This window comes from Sceloporus occidentalis, unplaced genomic scaffold, assembly GCF_023333645.1.
Source record: "Sceloporus occidentalis isolate IW3139 unplaced genomic scaffold, rSceOcc1.0.p SCAF_89, whole genome shotgun sequence".
Classification (NCBI taxonomy): Eukaryota; Metazoa; Chordata; class Lepidosauria; order Squamata; family Phrynosomatidae; genus Sceloporus; species Sceloporus occidentalis.
Genome location: NW_028317069.1, coordinates 4,396 through 23,326, shown reverse-complemented (window position 1 = coordinate 23,326; position 18,931 = coordinate 4,396). Strand labels below are relative to the sequence as shown.

The following is an 18,931-nucleotide window of genomic DNA, read 5'->3' as shown; positions in this document are numbered from 1 at the left end:
ACCCCTGGATAAATGCCCCAACAAGGATTTGTTCCCTTTTCTTATCTGTGTAACTAATTTACCAATTCCTCTTTTGCCCCCTCACCCTACCTTATGGGACTCTAAAGGTAAATACACACACATATACACACAACTATATATATATATATATATATATATATATATATATATATATATATATTTAAATAGTGAAAAATAGATTATTTTTACTAAAGTTCAAAGGCTGCACAGAAAATGGTTATTTTTTGCAACATACTTTATAAGAGATGGCTATATGAAAAGTGTTATAATTACCCATTAGCCTAACTTATATACATACAGTTAGAGACACATGAACCTCTCTACATCATCATTAATATATATATTTTTAAAAAACCACACACAAAACTCCATAATATTTAATAGTTAAAAAGACAAAGCATGGTTTGCACGTGTTAATAACAAAGCAGTTTATCTTACATTTGTTTTGGTATCATTTTTTTTAATTAGGGATTTACTAACATACATGTTTGTAAGATGTACAAAAAAAACAACTGAAAAAAAAAACCCAAACAAAGATGGCCGCCATCGCCGCATGCCAGTTTACTGGTCATTTGCGATGACATCATCAACACAAACCTATATATATAGGGCGCCGCCTGGCATATCCTTGTGCTTTTCCGCGCACTGTACGTGGCAGCTGAGTTTTTCGAGGCTTTGCACGTATACCCAAGGAATGGCTTTTGTTGCTTTTTGGAAGACCAAGAGAAGAGTTGAGGAGAAGAGCCAAGCTTCACCTGAGCAGAGAGACCTTCAAGCAAGATCAAAGAAGAAGACCGGAGACGGGAACCCCAAGAAGAGGAAGAGGGAAGCGGACGGCGACGACAGCAGCAGCCCCCGAAGAGATGCAGAAAAGAAGAGGAGGCCATCAAGCGCATCAACGCATGGACCGGCGAGGAGCCTCTCTGTACAGGACTTCGCATACCACCGCCAACTGGGGAGAGGAGGATTTGGCCGAGTAAGTCCATAAGCTTTTCTTCTATCCAGTTTAAATTCCATCCAGAAAGTTATATCCATGTATTTGAGCTTAATTGGTTGATCTGGAAAGCTACAGGAAGATAGTTTGTATGATAATCATTACATGGGAGGGAGCAGACTGAGGAGCTAACAGACATCTCCGTGGCAGTTGGGCAGCAGGCAAGGCAGCCATTGGCTGATGGAGCTTTCAATCACTACTGTATTGGGCATGTAACAATGTATCTTTGATGCTAAATAGAACACAGAAGGAAATCCATATTTACAAATACCACATCAACCAGCCCTCAGAGTGCAACCCTTTCAGTGGCAACCTTGTGAGTTTCCCATAGTTGGCAACATAATCCTGGAAAACCAAACATGTTAGCTACAATTTACTGCTCAAGGAAATCCCAGGATATCTAAAATATATTAGACTACATTAGAACATTCAGAAAGAGTGGGGATTGGATGAAAACATTTACTTTTTAAATAATAATTAAAATATCTATTATACTGTTTTTTTGTTTTGTTTTCAAATAGAAAATGAGTAACAGTCTCACTGTAAGAAATACACTGCCCGTACTTCAGCTCATTGGCCATTTGTGCAGCCTAATCCAGATGCCAATTGGTCACTTCACATTAAATATGGGTATTTTTAACTAGGCTATGAAGCCTAGTGCTTAAAAGCGCTATGACCGGGTCATTTATTGTATATGTGCCACCAGTGCCAAGTTGCAGTAATGAGTAGCCAAATAACTGGGCACCCTGAGAACAGGGCCATTCCCTGGCCCAGGTCAGCCGTTTTATTAATGCTAAGCTTTAAGCAAATGCAATTACTGATCATCATGTACTTGACCTAACCGTATCTCCCATCTGTGTTTCATTCAGGTCATGCTGGCTTCCTGGAGGAACGCTGGACTGCTGGTGGCTGTAAAAGTCATCAGGAAAAGAGCGGCGAGTACCAGCAGCATCCTGCGAGAAAGAAGAATACTGGAGCTCGCAGGAGAGAGCGCCTTTTTGTGCCGTGGCTTTGCCGCTTTCCAGTCACCAGTAGGAGATTTCATTTGAAAGCCTTGTCCACTTGAATATATGGCTGGCATTATGCTCCTTCTCCAGATCTAACCGGGCATCTATATCTATAATGCTTCAACATATGGTCATGTGCTTTTTTTGTGTCTTTTTCATCAGGACCACGCATTCCTCGTGATGGAGTACCTCAGCGCAGGGAGCCTGGACAGGTATCTCCGGAAAGCCGGCCGGTTGCAGCCCCAATCAGCGCAGTAAGTTATGACGTGAAAGAGAAGGGGTCTGAGAGAAGGGGAACTGTGACTGGGCAGAGGTAAAAGGGTCAGGGGTGGATACCTATTAGTGGACACAGTTTCATAATGTATATCACTATGCTCCATACAATGATCCATATGTCCGTAACTAGCCTGTTCATCTCTTTTTTTTTTTTTTCTTCTACCAGGTTTTATTCGGCAGAGATCATCTGTGGCCTCCAATTTCTACACAGACGTGGAGTCATTCATCGGTTGTTTTTATAGTGACCTCTCATATCTGAACTCTCTTCTCTCTTCTGTTTCCCTGGTTTTGTTTTTGCACTTTTTAAAAAAAATGTAATTTTAAAAATAAATAATGTTTATCTTTCGGATTAGGGACCTCAAGCCTGACAACGTGATGATGGACGGCGATGGCCATTTGAAGATCGCGGACTTTGGCCTGGTTGCAGAGGACATCACCGGGGACACCACAACCAGAGGAGCAGCAGGGACACACACCCATATGGCCCCAGAGGTGAGAATTTCTATTTTTATATATTGTGCTTTCTAATTTTGCTGAATATTGGTAGAAGCAAAGGGAACACAAGGAAAAGGGAACACAATTTAACCCTCTGGATGCTAGGGTTAGTTAACAGGCATCTAAATTAGGATAAACTACTGCATCACAACATATTGGTAAAAATGTTTAAAAACACCCCATTATTTCCCTATAAACACCAAATCAAATAGTAAAAGTAATAAATGAAACTATTTAAAAGCCCCTCCCCCTTAGTAGATGTATCCAATGTATGTTGCAGGAATTACATGTAGATTACACGTGCAGCCCATGAACCTCAGAGTATACCATATAGTGCGGGGAATGAGGACTATACCAGAAAGGGTTAAATTAGAAATGTATACTAAAGACCAACGTCCACCAAGAAATGGGTTTGTTTTTAAGTCCAACAGGCTTACTTTTTGAATTCTTGGTATAGTGCCACGTAAAAATGCCACATTCGTTTCTTTTGTATTATTCTGTAGTTTAGGAGCTGATATAATCATGAGATCTATTTTGTTTCTAAAGAAGGTCAGAGAAAAGGTTATCTCAAATTATTACTTTTTTTCTTGCAGGTGTTTCTTAACAAGGCGTACGGCGCTACAGCGGACTGGTGGTCTTTCGGAGTCATCCTCTACAGCATGTTGGCGGGGCGCCTCCCATTCTCAGAATGGCTGCCCAAGAGGGATTACTTCTACCTCATCGTCACCGAGGAGTACTGGTACCCAAGCCAGCTAACAGAAGAGAGCAAGGACATCTTAACTAAGGTGAGTGGGACACACCGATGTCTACACCTGGGGACCGTTCTGTAAAGAGGGTAATCTGACTAGGTACGTGGCAACAATGTTAAAGGCCACAGAGTCACGTTAGGGGCATTCATTTAGTTAAGAGTGGGATCAGGATCCATATACTTTTTGACAGCAATTATCGCCTTCTGTCAACCATTCTCTTTGATGCGCCAGTCCTAATGGGAGTATAAGGTGTTCCAAAATGTTGGCAATGAGGGACAATGGGCCCAAGTGTCAGAAAAGAGTGCTATTCAGCAATTGCTTTTTTTTTTTTATTTATAGCTCTTGATGAAAGATCCAAGATGCCGACTTGGTGCCAGCGATGACATCAGATTGCATCCATTCTACAGCAGCCTAAACTGGGAGGACTTGGAGGCGCGTAAAATCTTGCCACCGTACCTTCCACTGTCGGTAAGTACACACACGTTATACTAAACCATCCGAGACTTTCTAGCAATAGTTCAAAAGTTTTGTAAGAACTGTTGACATGTTCTTTAAATCAGGGTATAATCTTTCTTCTTTCAACAGCTTTCAACAACTGAGGATCTCCATCAACAACTGAGGAACGACCTCTCATTCTTGGAGGCTGATTGCACCAGACCATCAGAGGACACCCATGCTGTGCCTGGACTGTCTTTTATCAATAGTAGTATAGTAGTAGTAGTTTAATCTTTTTTTTTTTTTTTTTCTTCAGAAATTAGTTACAGAAGATTGTTGCTGAAGTCACCAGATTGGGACACCACCTCCTTGCTGCATCACATCAAGCATTGAAGGCGCAACAAACGACAACAGAACCTACCATCCGAGCAGAGCATACCATCCTCCACCATCAACCATCGCAGCCGAGGACACCATCCTCCACCATCCAACCATCCCAGCCGAGCATACCATCCTCCACCATCCAACCATCCCAGCCGAGCATACCATCCTCCACCATCCAACCATCCCAGCCGAGCATACCATCCTCCACCATCCAACCATCACAGCCGAGCATACCATCCTCCACCATCCAACCATCCCAGCCGAGCATACCATCCTCCACCATCCAACCATCCCAGCCGAGCATACCATCCTCCACCATCCAACCATCGCAGCCGAGCATACCATCCTCCGCCATCAACCATCCCAGCCGAGCATACCATCCTCCGCCAACAACCATCTCAGCAGAGCACACCATCCTCCGCCATATACCATCCCAGCAGAGCATACCACCCTCTGCCACCTACCATCCCAGCAGGGCACATCACCCTCTGCCATCTACTATGCCAGCAGAGCACATCACCCTCTGCCATCTACCATCACAGCGCAGCTCATCCACCATCACACATGACATCATGCTTTTAAACTTTTAGAAATACCAAAATAGTTTCTATACTTGTAATGCATGACTCCTGAAACTGTCCTTTTTTGTTGTCCACAGGTGCGCGGCTGGTTTGCCCGCAACGTCAGTCGGACCACCTACACACATTCCGCAAGGGAGGGGCTCCGGGTAGCCGGAGCCAGAAAAATCGCAGATATGATCATCGCACTGATCATACAACAGAGTATGTCTGCTGGCCCCTACCATTAAACAACAGAGCAGCTCTCCGACCGCTTAACAGCGTTTACTGGATCTAGTCCTTTACATCAGTACTGCTTCTGTCTATATTATTTGTTCTAGGGCCCAGCCTGGCTGACGGAAAGAGATGGCATCCTTCTCAACACCAAGCTGTGAAATGCTGATCAAGCGGGCCCAACAAAGACCACTCATTCAGTAAATCCACTTCTACGGTAAGCTTTTAAACTTCTAGAAATAATAAAGCAGCTCCTGTACCTGCACTGCCTGACTCCTGAAACTGTCCTTCTTTGTTGTCCACAGGTGCCCAGCTGGACTGCCCGCAACGTCAGTCGGACCACCTACACACATTCCGCAAGGGAGGGGCTCCGGGTAGCCGGAGCCAGAAAAATCGCAAGATATGATCATCGCACCATCAGAGTATGTCTGCTGGCCCCTACGATTTCACAACGGAGCAGCTCTCCGTCATTGTAACAGAAGCCTCCATCACTGGGGCCCCTGAAGAGGCCTGAGGGCCAGCATTCTCCATACCGACTATGCGCCCTGGCCTTCTAAAAGACATCTGTGTTTATGTACAGGGGGTCAGTTCCTATTGATTTTCCCCTGGAACAGGTTTTACCATATTTCCCAAACATTAGAGACTCTGAGGACTGTGGAGCGGTACAATTCTGGAGCCTCATTAGATGCCTTCAAAAGGGGTCTGGATATTTTTTTTTTAGTAAGGCATGACATACAGGGCTATAAGTAGAGTAACATTAATATCCTTGATCCAAGGAGAAATCCGATTGCCTCTTGGAGTCAAGAAGGAATTTTTTTCCCCTGATGGCAGAATTCGAATTAGCTTAATTAGGGGTTTTTTTGCCTTCTTTTGGATCAAGAGTAGGAAAGTTAGGTAGAAGGGTTGAACTTGATGGTCTTATTTCAACCTTATGAACTATGTAACTATGGAGCACTGATATTGATTTGGGATTGGTTGTGTACTTTGCCAACACAGATGATGTTTTGCAATTATTTATTGTACGTCATAACTTTTGCAACCAGAGAGTGACAAACCATTGTTTCAGTTAATCTGTTTAAATGTCCGACCCCCCACCACCATGTTGCACTAATATGCTGTTAAAACCAGTCTTTCCCCTGCCTTCCCTTCATTGTATTACACTATGTTGAAAATGCATTTATGTCTGTATTTAAAACCCTGCATGTCACTCTGAATAAACAGTTCTTGTACTTCGTCCTGCATTAAGCTTCGGCTAGTGATTTGTGTGACTGGAGAGTCGGTGCTTTGGAGTGTGCCCCTATACAGTTCTTGTAAGAGCTGGGAAGCAGCGATTGAGGGATGTACCAAGTCGGGGTACAGGGCATCCCGTCACATTGGTGGCAAGCGGCGGGACATTTCCTTCCTACCATGATTGACTGACAGGACGGCAGACTTTGGTCGCCTAGACTCAGGGCTGGTGCAAGGATTTTTGCCACCCTAGGCAAAACATAATTTTGCCACCCCCTGGCTCCACCCCCACAAGCCCCTCCCATTTTATCACACACACTTATACCCCACCTCTTTTAATGCTTGCTATGCTGGGCCGCCCCCAACCAAGTCTCAGCAGACAGCAGCTCAGCAACATCTATGCGCAGGGCAGGGGTGTAATTACAATAGGCCAATGCCACTAGTTTGCCCTGAGAAGGAGCAAACTGACCTGGAGATGCGGCGAAGTATGATGTTTACCATAAATGCCAAAGGCCGCAATTTTCCCACAAACAGCTAAAGAAGTCCTACGTGTAGTAACTGTAACTGGAGTTTATATAATGTTTAGCCCTTGATTTCGAGATATATACACATACAAAACCATTCTATAAAATCCAGTTACAGTTACCACATGTATTTGCTGTGAAGGATACATGTTCTGCCCTATCGGATTGTGTCCCTATGAGCCCAGGCTGTGCATTTTATGAAAATAACATCAATTTTGCATAGGTGTCACATTATTCTGCCTCGTTGCCGGGACTGGAAACCTGTGGACACCGATGAATACAGGAAACTTAAATGAAGCTGCATTCGCCATGCACAGGGAGGCGATAAATCTCTACTGCCCACAGAAACCTGTGAGTGATGTTCACGGAACCGCAAAAGGTTTAAATGTAACCGAAAGTGGTATATCTGACGTCGCGTGCCGCGACGCTCCCATAAGGTCCTCCTAACTGGCTGACTCGCTCCCACTCCTTCCCATAGTGACTGCGAGCCGCGGCCGCGCTTCTAATGAATGACCGCGGCCGGGGCCGGACTGGGAATGAAAAGCAGTCCTGGAAACATTTGAAGACCAGCACCATATTTTAGTTTATCTCGCGGTGAAGCTCATGTACCCGCACGCACCCCTAATACATACCCGAGTCACACTATTTGCCATACAAATAACTATAAACCATTGTTTTTATCACATTCTTTGTATTAAAATGCCAGAAAGCAAAAGTGTTAAAAGGCCCTAATAAATTAAATTTGAAAAGTTCCATTTTATTCAGCGATCACATTATTCTTCACGATATTCTTGTAAGAAACTTTTATTTCTTTATTAATTCATTTAAACTATTTTTTTATATTTAATAAAAGCTATGATTGAGATTTTTTTTTTCTTGTTTTTATTTACTTTTATTTGCCAGCCTGCCCCCCCCCCCAGTTATGCACATCTGCCCCAGGCTTGCCACTCTGGCCCCCAAAATGCCTTATACCCCCTATATGCCACTATGCCTCCATAATATGCCTTATACACTCCTATATGCCACTCTGCCCCATGATATGCCTTAACCCCCTATATGCCACTCTGCATCCAGAAATGCCTTATACCCCCTATATGCCACTCTGCTTCCAGAAATGCCTTATACCCCTATATGCCACTCTGGCACATCATGGGACAGAGTGGCATGTAGGGGGATATAAGGCATTTCTAGAGGCAGAGTGGCATAAAGGGGGTTAAAATGCATTTCTGGAGGCACAGTGGCATAAAGGGGGTTAAAAGGCATATTATGGGGCCCCTCTGCGGGCGCCTACTTTGCCTATAGGTGGCGCCGGCCCCGCCTAGACAGGGACACGGACGTGGCCTCAGAATACCAGGGGCTGCTGCGGGTCATCCCCTCCTGCTCTGCCTCCGGAACAATATCAGGAACTGAGGCAACAGATTCAAGGGTCACTATGGGAGGTGGCCCTCCAGGAGGCTATTAACCCCTTAATGACAAAGCCCGTACATGTACAGGCTCAAAATGCATTGTTTTCAATGGGTTTAGGGACCGCCCATTGTCCTTAAGGGGTTATATGCCGAGGTCGGTGTATTCCAAGCTCCAGACAAAGGATTAGGGACCAGCGGGACCGATGGATGACATTCCTGGGATAGCAACCCCAGGAGCAATGGGTATCCGAATTGGACAAGCTGGTACAACAGGAGGTAGAGCTGGACAACCGATATCGGGCTCTGCAGCGGCATGCACAGCAAGCATATTTGGGGAATGTGACAGAATGGTCTCCAGAGGGAGAGGATTTTGATGGCCCTGGATTGTTGTGGGAGAGTCTCACTGATTTCTTTGAATTCCGCAGTGAAGGGGACTCTGATCTGGAGGACATTGGAGAATACAGAGGCTATGCTTGGTCTCGAAGAAGACCTGATCTGGACTATCTGGTCATAAAAGGGCGGCAGCTGGAAAGGGCATACCGACAGCTGCTAGACAGTGTTTGGCGGACTGCCCCAGAGCCTGGGTATTACAGCACCAGCAGAAGAGCTGGCATCGGGGCGGAGTACCGCTGGCCTCTGCTCACCTCTCTCTCTCTGTGGCCCCAGAGACTGTGGTAGTGGATGGGACTGCGGTCTCCACTAGCACAGTACCAGTGCCAGCAGAAGCACTTGCCTCTGCCCTCACCAGAGGATTGTACAAAACAAGCACTGGGGGAACATGTAACTCACACAGGTGGGTGAGACTGTGGTTATATCCGCATAAAATACATTTAAAAAACACTTGCTTGCCTAAATGAGGGCTCAACAAATCCCGGGTGCCCTCTGTAAAAGATGACAGGCACCTTAGCACACTCAGCACTCTTCGGATCTAAACTTGGAGCATTAGCCGCAAGTGCTAAACTCCTCTGTACTATGCACTGGATACAAAGTTATACCGTGCAGCTATGACGAAATACTTCAGAAATCAATGTACCGCAGCTACTGTTTTCTATATGTTATGCGTCAATCTGTATTTAAAGAGATTAATGTTATATTTGACGTCAGATATACCACTTTTGGTTACATTTAAACCATTTGCGGTTCCGTGAACACCACTCACAGGTTTCTGTGGGCAGTAGAGATTTATCGCCTCCCTGTGCATGGCGAATGCAGCTTCATTTAAGTTTTCTGTATTCATCGGTGTCCACAGGTTTCCAGTCCCGGCAACGAGGCAGAATAATGTGACACCTATGCAAAATTGATGTTATTTTCATAAAATGCACAGCCTGGGCTCATAGGGACACAATCCGATAGGGCAGAACATGTATCCTTCACAGCAAATACATGTGGTAACTGTAACTGGATTTTATAGAATGGTTTTGTATGTGTATATATCTCGAAATCAAGGGCTAAACATTATATAAACTCCAGTTACAGTTACTACACGTAGGACTTCTTTAGCTGTTTGTGGGAAAATTGCGGCCTTTGGCATTTATGGCAAACATCATACTTCGCCGCATCTCCGGGTCAGTTTGCTCCTTCTCAGGGCAAACTAGTGGCATTGGCCCTACAGAGATCACTGCCTATCCTACTCCACTCCAACATAAGGATGTCTGGAGATAGCCCTCCTTGTGCCCTCAGCATGCATGGATCTTCCCGGAAATGAGGGAGCCTTCACAGGGAAGGTCCCAGGTTCTTAACAACATCCATCCTCTCTTATATCCATCAGTTAGTGAAATCTCATAAGCACAGTGTCCATAGCGCATCATTAAGTCTCCCACCAGAGACCCCTGTAAATGCCCACCATGAGCAATGTGGGGGGCCTCGATGAGATTTCTCCAGAGTCCCCTCACCCATTTTATTATGAAGTATACGGGCCGGCTCAGCCCTTCTGCTATGTAAATATGTTAGCGTTGGACCATGATAATGAATAGCGGAGTGAGAATGTTCAAACCAAGCCTCTCCTACAAATGCTCCTTACCGTCTTCACACCCCTGGATAAATGCCCCAACAAGGATTTGTTCCCTTCTATTATCAGTGTAACCCATTTACCAATTCCTCTTTTGCCCCCTCACCCCACCTTTTGGGACTCATTAAAACAATTTAACAACAAAACAAAACGAAAATGACCTCAAATAGGTTTCTTCAAAAGCTCCAATAATGAAGCTGCATTTATTTCTAATAACTGAAAATGAGTTTGAGGATTCAGTTTCAATTCCATACAGAAAGCTATATCCATGCATTTGAACTTAATTGGTTTAACTGGAAAGCTACAGGAATATACTTTCTTATGATCATATGATTCATATTATCCTTGAGTACTTCTCTCCAACCTAGTGCTGTAACACAAACCAGTATTGTTCCTCTGTCAGCTTTTCTAAAGGTCCTACTCCATGACTATGTGTAAGAACGCATGTGAAAATTGCTATATCTAAGTTAATTGCTTCACACTTATCAAAAGGGGGACACTGGCATTAGCTATTCCCACTTGAGGCATCTGGGGGCAGAGTGGCATATCAGGGGAGCAAAGGGAAATCTCTGTAAGTCAGGTGCATTATGAATTAAGGGGGGACCTTAAATGGCTATTGGTTTTTCCAAATTTCTGTTTGTATATAACATATGCTGACTAACTGCATAATAGATAACAAAAAAAAATGTAAAAATACTCGTATTCCTGTGTATTAGGTAAAATACCGTTTTACCGTTCCACTACGGTGTATTTTTTCTTTACCCATAACTGCCCCTAAATTAACCCTAAACACCCCATTAACCATACCTGCCCCTACATTAACCCTAAACACCCCATTATCCATACCTGCCCCTAAATTAACCCTAAACACCCCACTAACCATAGCTGCCCCTAAATTAACCCTTAGCAGCCCATCAACCATAATTGCCCCTCAATGGGGTGTTTAGGGTTAATTTGGGGGCGGTTAGGGTTAATGAGGTCTTTAGGGTTAATTTAGTTGCAGTTATGGTTAATGGGGTGTTAAGAGTTAATTTAGGGGCAGCTATGGTTAATGGGGTGTTTAGGGTTAATTTAGTGCGGAGGACCGAGGGTTAATTTAATTAATTTAATACCGTTAATTTAAGGGGCAGTTAGAGGTAAAGGTGGGCAAACTAAGGGGAATCTTAATCCTGGGGGGCAGTGAAGATTATTAATGTATTTATTTATAAAAGTATGGTGTCAGTGGTATTCTCTGAATGATTCGAACCTCTGTAAGATACGATTCTCTGAACGATTCTCTGCCTTCAGTGACATCACCAGAGTAGGCAGGCAGGAGGGTTCATGAACTCTAATGAAAGGGGCGGGGCCAGTCATCAGTGTGACTGCAGGGAGGGACTGGGAAACAGTAACTCCTGTGAGGCACACTGCGTGATCCAAAGATTCGGATCGTGAATCGGATCATTTCAACGAACGACTCGAAATGATCCGATTCACTTTACTGATCCAAACTTCCCATCACTTAGCCAAACTAACCCTTAAGAAGGGACCAAAGTGTCCTGAATGCTTGAGTTTATTGTCCTCTCACTTAACCACTAAAATTATTGTTTTGGCTTCACTTTTGTGACTTCTTTCTCAGTCTTCATGTCAGATACTGGCCCTAACCACTCACAGACCACTTTAACCATGACCTACCTATTTCTAGTGATCCACTGCCACCAACTGTCTCCTGGCTCCGAAGAATAACCAGCTGATAAAACTGCTTTAAAAGTATTTAAACCTAGTAGTTCTGTAACAGTAGGAACGTACTTCAAAGTGTATTATCCATATACTGCGACAAAAACCCTACATAAAATTGGGTGAGCTGTATTTAAAGAGATCAATGTTATATTTGACGTCAGGTATACCACTTTCAGTTACGTTTAAACCTTTTGCGGTTCTATGAACATCACTGACAGGTTTCTGTGGGCAGTAGAGATTTATCGCCTCCCTGTGCATGGGGAATGCAGGGTCATTTAAAGTTTCCGTATTCCTCGGTGTCCACAGGTGTCCAGTCCCGGCAATGAGGCAGAATAATGTGACACCTATGCAAAATTGATGTTATTTTCATAAAACGCGCAGCCTGGGCTCATAGGGACACAATCCGATAGGGCAGAACATGTATCCTTCGCAGCAAATAGCTGAAGAGATGGTCGGAAAGGATAACAGCATATGGGGGATTCTACAGAATTTCCCCAACTATGTATAATGGGGGGGGGGGATTGGGGTGTCAGCACAAAAATTAGAAGTTACCTCCCAACTATCGTATGCATTTAACTGTATGTGATGGCTGCAATGTTTATTGAAACCGTTCGGTGCTATGAATCAAGCCTCCTGCTGCTTTGAGTTTTGTTTTCGATTCGACAGGACCTTGTTGGGCATGTTCCACATGTGGTAACTGTAACGGGATTTTATAGCACGGTTTTGTATGTATATACCTCGAAAGCAAGGGATAAACATTCTATAAACTCCAGTTACAGTTACTACATGTAGGACTTCCCTCTAGGACTTTGGACATATTGAATGCATTGTCCATAATGATTTTGCAATAAATAATTTTTATTTACAAATGTTTTGGGGACAAACTTGCTTTGAGGATGACAAACACTGCCTGTAGAAACCAGGTGATCTCGGCCCTACAGAGATCACTGCCTATCCTACTCCACTCCAACATAAGGATGTCTGGAGATAGCCCTCCTTGTGCCCTCAGCATGCACGGATCTTCCCGGAAATGAGGGAGCCTTCACAGGGAAGGTCCCAGGTTCTTAACAACATCCATCCTCTCTTATATCCATCAGTTAGTGAAATCTCATAAGCACAGTGTCCATAGCGCATCATTAAGTCTCCCACCAGAGACCCCTGTAAATGCCCACCATGAGCAATGTGGGGGGCCTCGATGAGATTTCTCCAGAGTCCCCTCACCCATTTTATTATGAAGTATACGGGCCGGCTCAGCCCTTCTGCTATGTAAATATGTTAGCGTTGGACCATGATAATGAATAGCGGAGTGAGAATGTTCAAACCAAGCCTCTCCTACAAATGCTCCTTACCGTCTTCACACCCCTGGATAAATGCCCCAACAAGGATTTGTTCCCTTTTCTTATCTGTGTAACTAATTTACCAATTCCTCTTTTGCCCCCTCACCCCACCTTATGGGACTCTAAAGGTAAATACACACACATATACACACAACTATATATATATATATATATATATATATATATATTTAAATAGTGAAAAATAGATTATTTTTACTAAAGTTCAAAGGCTGCACAGAAAATGGTTATTTTTTGCAACATACTTTATAAGAGATGGCTATATGAAAAGTGTTATAATTACCCATTAGCCTAACTTATATACATACAGTTAGAGACACATGAACCTCTCTACATCATCATTAATATATATATTTTTAAAAAACCACACACAAAACTCCATAATATTTAATAGTTAAAAAGACAAAGCATGGTTTGCACGTGTTAATAACAAAGCAGTTTATCTTACATTTGTTTTGGTATCATTTTTTTTAATTAGGGATTTACTAACATACATGTTTGTAAGATGTACAAAAAAAACAACTGAAAAAAAAAACCCAAACAAAGATGGCCGCCATCGCCGCATGCCAGTTTACTGGTCATTTGCGATGACATCATCAACACAAACCTATATATATAGGGCGCCGCCTGGCATATCCTTGTGCTTTTCCGCGCACTGTACGTGGCAGCTGAGTTTTTCGAGGCTTTGCACGTATACCCAAGGAATGGCTTTTGTTGCTTTTTGGAAGACCAAGAGAAGAGTTGAGGAGAAGAGCCAAGCTTCACCTGAGCAGAGAGACCTTCAAGCAAGATCAAAGAAGAAGACCGGAGACGGGAACCCCAAGAAGAGGAAGAGGGAAGCGGACGGCGACGACAGCAGCAGCCCCCGAAGAGATGCAGAAAAGAAGAGGAGGCCATCAAGCGCATCAACGCATGGACCGGCGAGGAGCCTCTCTGTACAGGACTTCGCATACCACCGCCAACTGGGGAGAGGAGGATTTGGCCGAGTAAGTCCATAAGCTTTTCTTCTATCCAGTTTAAATTCCATCCAGAAAGTTATATCCATGTATTTGAGCTTAATTGGTTGATCTGGAAAGCTACAGGAAGATAGTTTGTATGATAATCATTACATGGGAGGGAGCAGACTGAGGAGCTAACAGACATCTCCGTGGCAGTTGGGCAGCAGGCAAGGCAGCCATTGGCTGATGGAGCTTTCAATCACTACTGTATTGGGCATGTAACAATGTATCTTTGATGCTAAATAGAACACAGAAGGAAATCCATATTTACAAATACCACATCAACCAGCCCTCAGAGTGCAACCCTTTCAGTGGCAACCTTGTGAGTTTCCCATAGTTGGCAACATAATCCTGGAAAACCAAACATGTTAGCTACAATTTACTGCTCAAGGAAATCCCAGGATATCTAAAATATATTAGACTACATTAGAACATTCAGAAAGAGTGGGGATTGGATGAAAACATTTACTTTTTAAATAATAATTAAAATATCTATTATACTGTTTTTTTGTTTTGTTTTCAAATAGAAAATGAGTAACAGTCTCACTGTAAGAAATACACTGCCCGTACTTCAGCTCATTGGCCATTTGTGCAGCCTAATCCAGATGCCAATTGGTCACTTCACATTAAATATGGGTATTTTTAACTAGGCTATGAAGCCTAGTGCTTAAAAGCGCTATGACCGGGTCATTTATTGTATATGTGCCACCAGTGCCAAGTTGCAGTAATGAGTAGCCAAATAACTGGGCACCCTGAGAACAGGGCCATTCCCTGGCCCAGGTCAGCCGTTTTATTAATGCTAAGCTTTAAGCAAATGCAATTACTGATCATCATGTACTTGACCTAACCGTATCTCCCATCTGTGTTTCATTCAGGTCATGCTGGCTTCCTGGAGGAACGCTGGACTGCTGGTGGCTGTAAAAGTCATCAGGAAAAGAGCGGCGAGTACCAGCAGCATCCTGCGAGAAAGAAGAATACTGGAGCTCGCAGGAGAGAGCGCCTTTTTGTGCCGTGGCTTTGCCGCTTTCCAGTCACCAGTAGGAGATTTCATTTGAAAGCCTTGTCCACTTGAATATATGGCTGGCATTATGCTCCTTCTCCAGATCTAACCGGGCATCTATATCTATAATGCTTCAACATATGGTCATGTGCTTTTTTTGTGTCTTTTTCATCAGGACCACGCATTCCTCGTGATGGAGTACCTCAGCGCAGGGAGCCTGGACAGGTATCTCCGGAAAGCCGGCCGGTTGCAGCCCCAATCAGCGCAGTAAGTTATGACGTGAAAGAGAAGGGGTCTGAGAGAAGGGGAACTGTGACTGGGCAGAGGTAAAAGGGTCAGGGGTGGATACCTATTAGTGGACACAGTTTCATAATGTATATCACTATGCTCCATACAATGATCCATATGTCCGTAACTAGCCTGTTCATCTCTTTTTTTTTTTTTTCTTCTACCAGGTTTTATTCGGCAGAGATCATCTGTGGCCTCCAATTTCTACACAGACGTGGAGTCATTCATCGGTTGTTTTTATAGTGACCTCTCATATCTGAACTCTCTTCTCTCTTCTGTTTCCCTGGTTTTGTTTTTGCACTTTTTAAAAAAAATGTAATTTTAAAAATAAATAATGTTTATCTTTCGGATTAGGGACCTCAAGCCTGACAACGTGATGATGGACGGCGATGGCCATTTGAAGATCGCGGACTTTGGCCTGGTTGCAGAGGACATCACCGGGGACACCACAACCAGAGGAGCAGCAGGGACACACACCCATATGGCCCCAGAGGTGAGAATTTCTATTTTTATATATTGTGCTTTCTAATTTTGCTGAATATTGGTAGAAGCAAAGGGAACACAAGGAAAAGGGAACACAATTTAACCCTCTGGATGCTAGGGTTAGTTAACAGGCATCTAAATTAGGATAAACTACTGCATCACAACATATTGGTAAAAATGTTTAAAAACACCCCATTATTTCCCTATAAACACCAAATCAAATAGTAAAAGTAATAAATGAAACTATTTAAAAGCCCCTCCCCCTTAGTAGATGTATCCAATGTATGTTGCAGGAATTACATGTAGATTACACGTGCAGCCCATGAACCTCAGAGTATACCATATAGTGCGGGGAATGAGGACTATACCAGAAAGGGTTAAATTAGAAATGTATACTAAAGACCAACGTCCACCAAGAAATGGGTTTGTTTTTAAGTCCAACAGGCTTACTTTTTGAATTCTTGGTATAGTGCCACGTAAAAATGCCACATTCGTTTCTTTTGTATTATTCTGTAGTTTAGGAGCTGATATAATCATGAGATCTATTTTGTTTCTAAAGAAGGTCAGAGAAAAGGTTATCTCAAATTATTACTTTTTTTCTTGCAGGTGTTTCTTAACAAGGCGTACGGCGCTACAGCGGACTGGTGGTCTTTCGGAGTCATCCTCTACAGCATGTTGGCGGGGCGCCTCCCATTCTCAGAATGGCTGCCCAAGAGGGATTACTTCTACCTCATCGTCACCGAGGAGTACTGGTACCCAAGCCAGCTAACAGAAGAGAGCAAGGACATCTTAACTAAGGTGAGTGGGACACACCGATGTCTACACCTGGGGACCGTTCTGTAAAGAGGGTAATCTGACTAGGTACGTGGCAACAATGTTAAAGGCCACAGAGTCACGTTAGGGGCATTCATTTAGTTAAGAGTGGGATCAGGATCCATATACTTTTTGACAGCAATTATCGCCTTCTGTCAACCATTCTCTTTGATGCGCCAGTCCTAATGGGAGTATAAGGTGTTCCAAAATGTTGGCAATGAGGGACAATGGGCCCAAGTGTCAGAAAAGAGTGCTATTCAGCAATTGCTTTTTTTTTTTTATTTATAGCTCTTGATGAAAGATCCAAGATGCCGACTTGGTGCCAGCGATGACATCAGATTGCATCCATTCTACAGCAGCCTAAACTGGGAGGACTTGGAGGCGCGTAAAATCTTGCCACCGTACCTTCCACTGTCGGTAAGTACACACACGTTATACTAAACCATCCGAGACTTTCTAGCAATAGTTCAAAAGTTTTGTAAGAACTGTTGACATGTTCTTTAAATCAGGGTATAATCTTTCTTCTTTCAACAGCTTTCAACAACTGAGGATCTCCATCAACAACTGAGGAACGACCTCTCATTCTTGGAGGCTGATTGCACCAGACCATCAGAGGACACCCATGCTGTGCCTGGACTGTCTTTTATCAATAGTAGTATAGTAGTAGTAGTTTAATCTTTTTTTTTTTTTTTTTCTTCAGAAATTAGTTACAGAAGATTGTTGCTGAAGTCACCAGATTGGGACACCACCTCCTTGCTGCATCACATCAAGCATTGAAGGCGCAACAAACGACAACAGAACCTACCATCCGAGCAGAGCATACCATCCTCCACCATCAACCATCGCAGCCGAGGACACCATCCTCCACCATCCAACCATCCCAGCCGAGCATACCATCCTCCACCATCCAACCATCCCAGCCGAGCATACCATCCTCCACCATCCAACCATCCCAGCCGAGCATACCATCCTCCACCATCCAACCATCGCAGCCGAGCATACCATCCTCCACCATCCAACCATCCCAGCCGAGCATACCATCCTCCACCATCCAACCATCCCAGCCGAGCATACCATCCTCCACCATCCAACCATCGCAGCCGAGCATACCATCCTCCGCCATCAACCATCCCAGCCGAGCATACCATCCTCCGCCAACAACCATCTCAGCAGAGCACACCATCCTCCGCCATATACCATCCCAGCAGAGCATACCACCCTCTGCCACCTACCATCCCAGCAGGGCACATCACCCTCTGCCATCTACTATGCCAGCAGAGCACATCACCCTCTGCCATCTACCATCACAGCGCAGCTCATCCACCATCACACATGACATCATGCTTTTAAACTTTTAGAAATACCAAAATAGTTTCTATACTTGTAATGCATGACTCCTGAAACTGTCCTTTTTTGTTGTCCACAGGTGCGCGGCTGGTTTGCCCGCAACGTCAGTCGGACCACCTACACACATTCCGCAAGGGAGGGGCTCCGGGTAGCCGGAGCCAGAAAAATCGCAGATATGATCATCGCACTGATCATACAACAGAGTATGTCTGCTGGCCCCTACCATTAAACAACAGAGCAGCTCTCCGACCGCTTAACAGCGTTTACTGGATCTAGTCCTTTACATCAGTACTGCTTCTGTCTATATTATTTGTTCTAGGGCCCAGCCTGGCTGACGGAAAGAGATGGCATCCTTCTCAACACCAAGCTGTGAAATGCTGATCAAGCGGGCCCAACAAAGACCACTCATTCAGTAAATCCACTTCTACGGTAAGCTTTTAAACTTCTAGAAATAATAAAGCAGCTCCTGTACCTGCACTGCCTGACTCCTGAAACTGTCCTTCTTTGTTGTCCACAGGTGCCCAGCTGGACTGCCCGCAACGTCAGTCGGACCACCTACACACATTCCGCAAGGGAGGGGCTCCGGGTAGCCGGAGCCAGAAAAATCGCAAGAT

At 44.1% G+C, this 18,931-nt stretch overlaps 1 protein-coding gene across 1 annotated transcript; it reads left to right on the top strand.

Annotated features, from left to right (window-relative positions):
• Positions 1 to 715: 715 nt before the first annotated feature.
• Positions 716 to 18,420, top strand: LOC149284633 (ribosomal protein S6 kinase alpha-5-like; the record flags this gene model as incomplete). The annotated part of the gene is made up of 14 exons (XM_089496280.1): positions 716 to 997; positions 1,885 to 2,046; positions 2,185 to 2,276; positions 2,652 to 2,760; positions 3,387 to 3,578; positions 3,882 to 4,010; positions 5,020 to 5,043; positions 14,117 to 14,374; positions 15,262 to 15,423; positions 15,562 to 15,653; positions 16,029 to 16,137; positions 16,764 to 16,955; positions 17,259 to 17,387; positions 18,397 to 18,420. Coding segments are annotated over exons 1-14 (1,956 nt in total), but the record flags the coding sequence as incomplete, so codon positions are not given.
• Between the last annotated feature and the right edge of the window lie 511 nt (positions 18,421 to 18,931).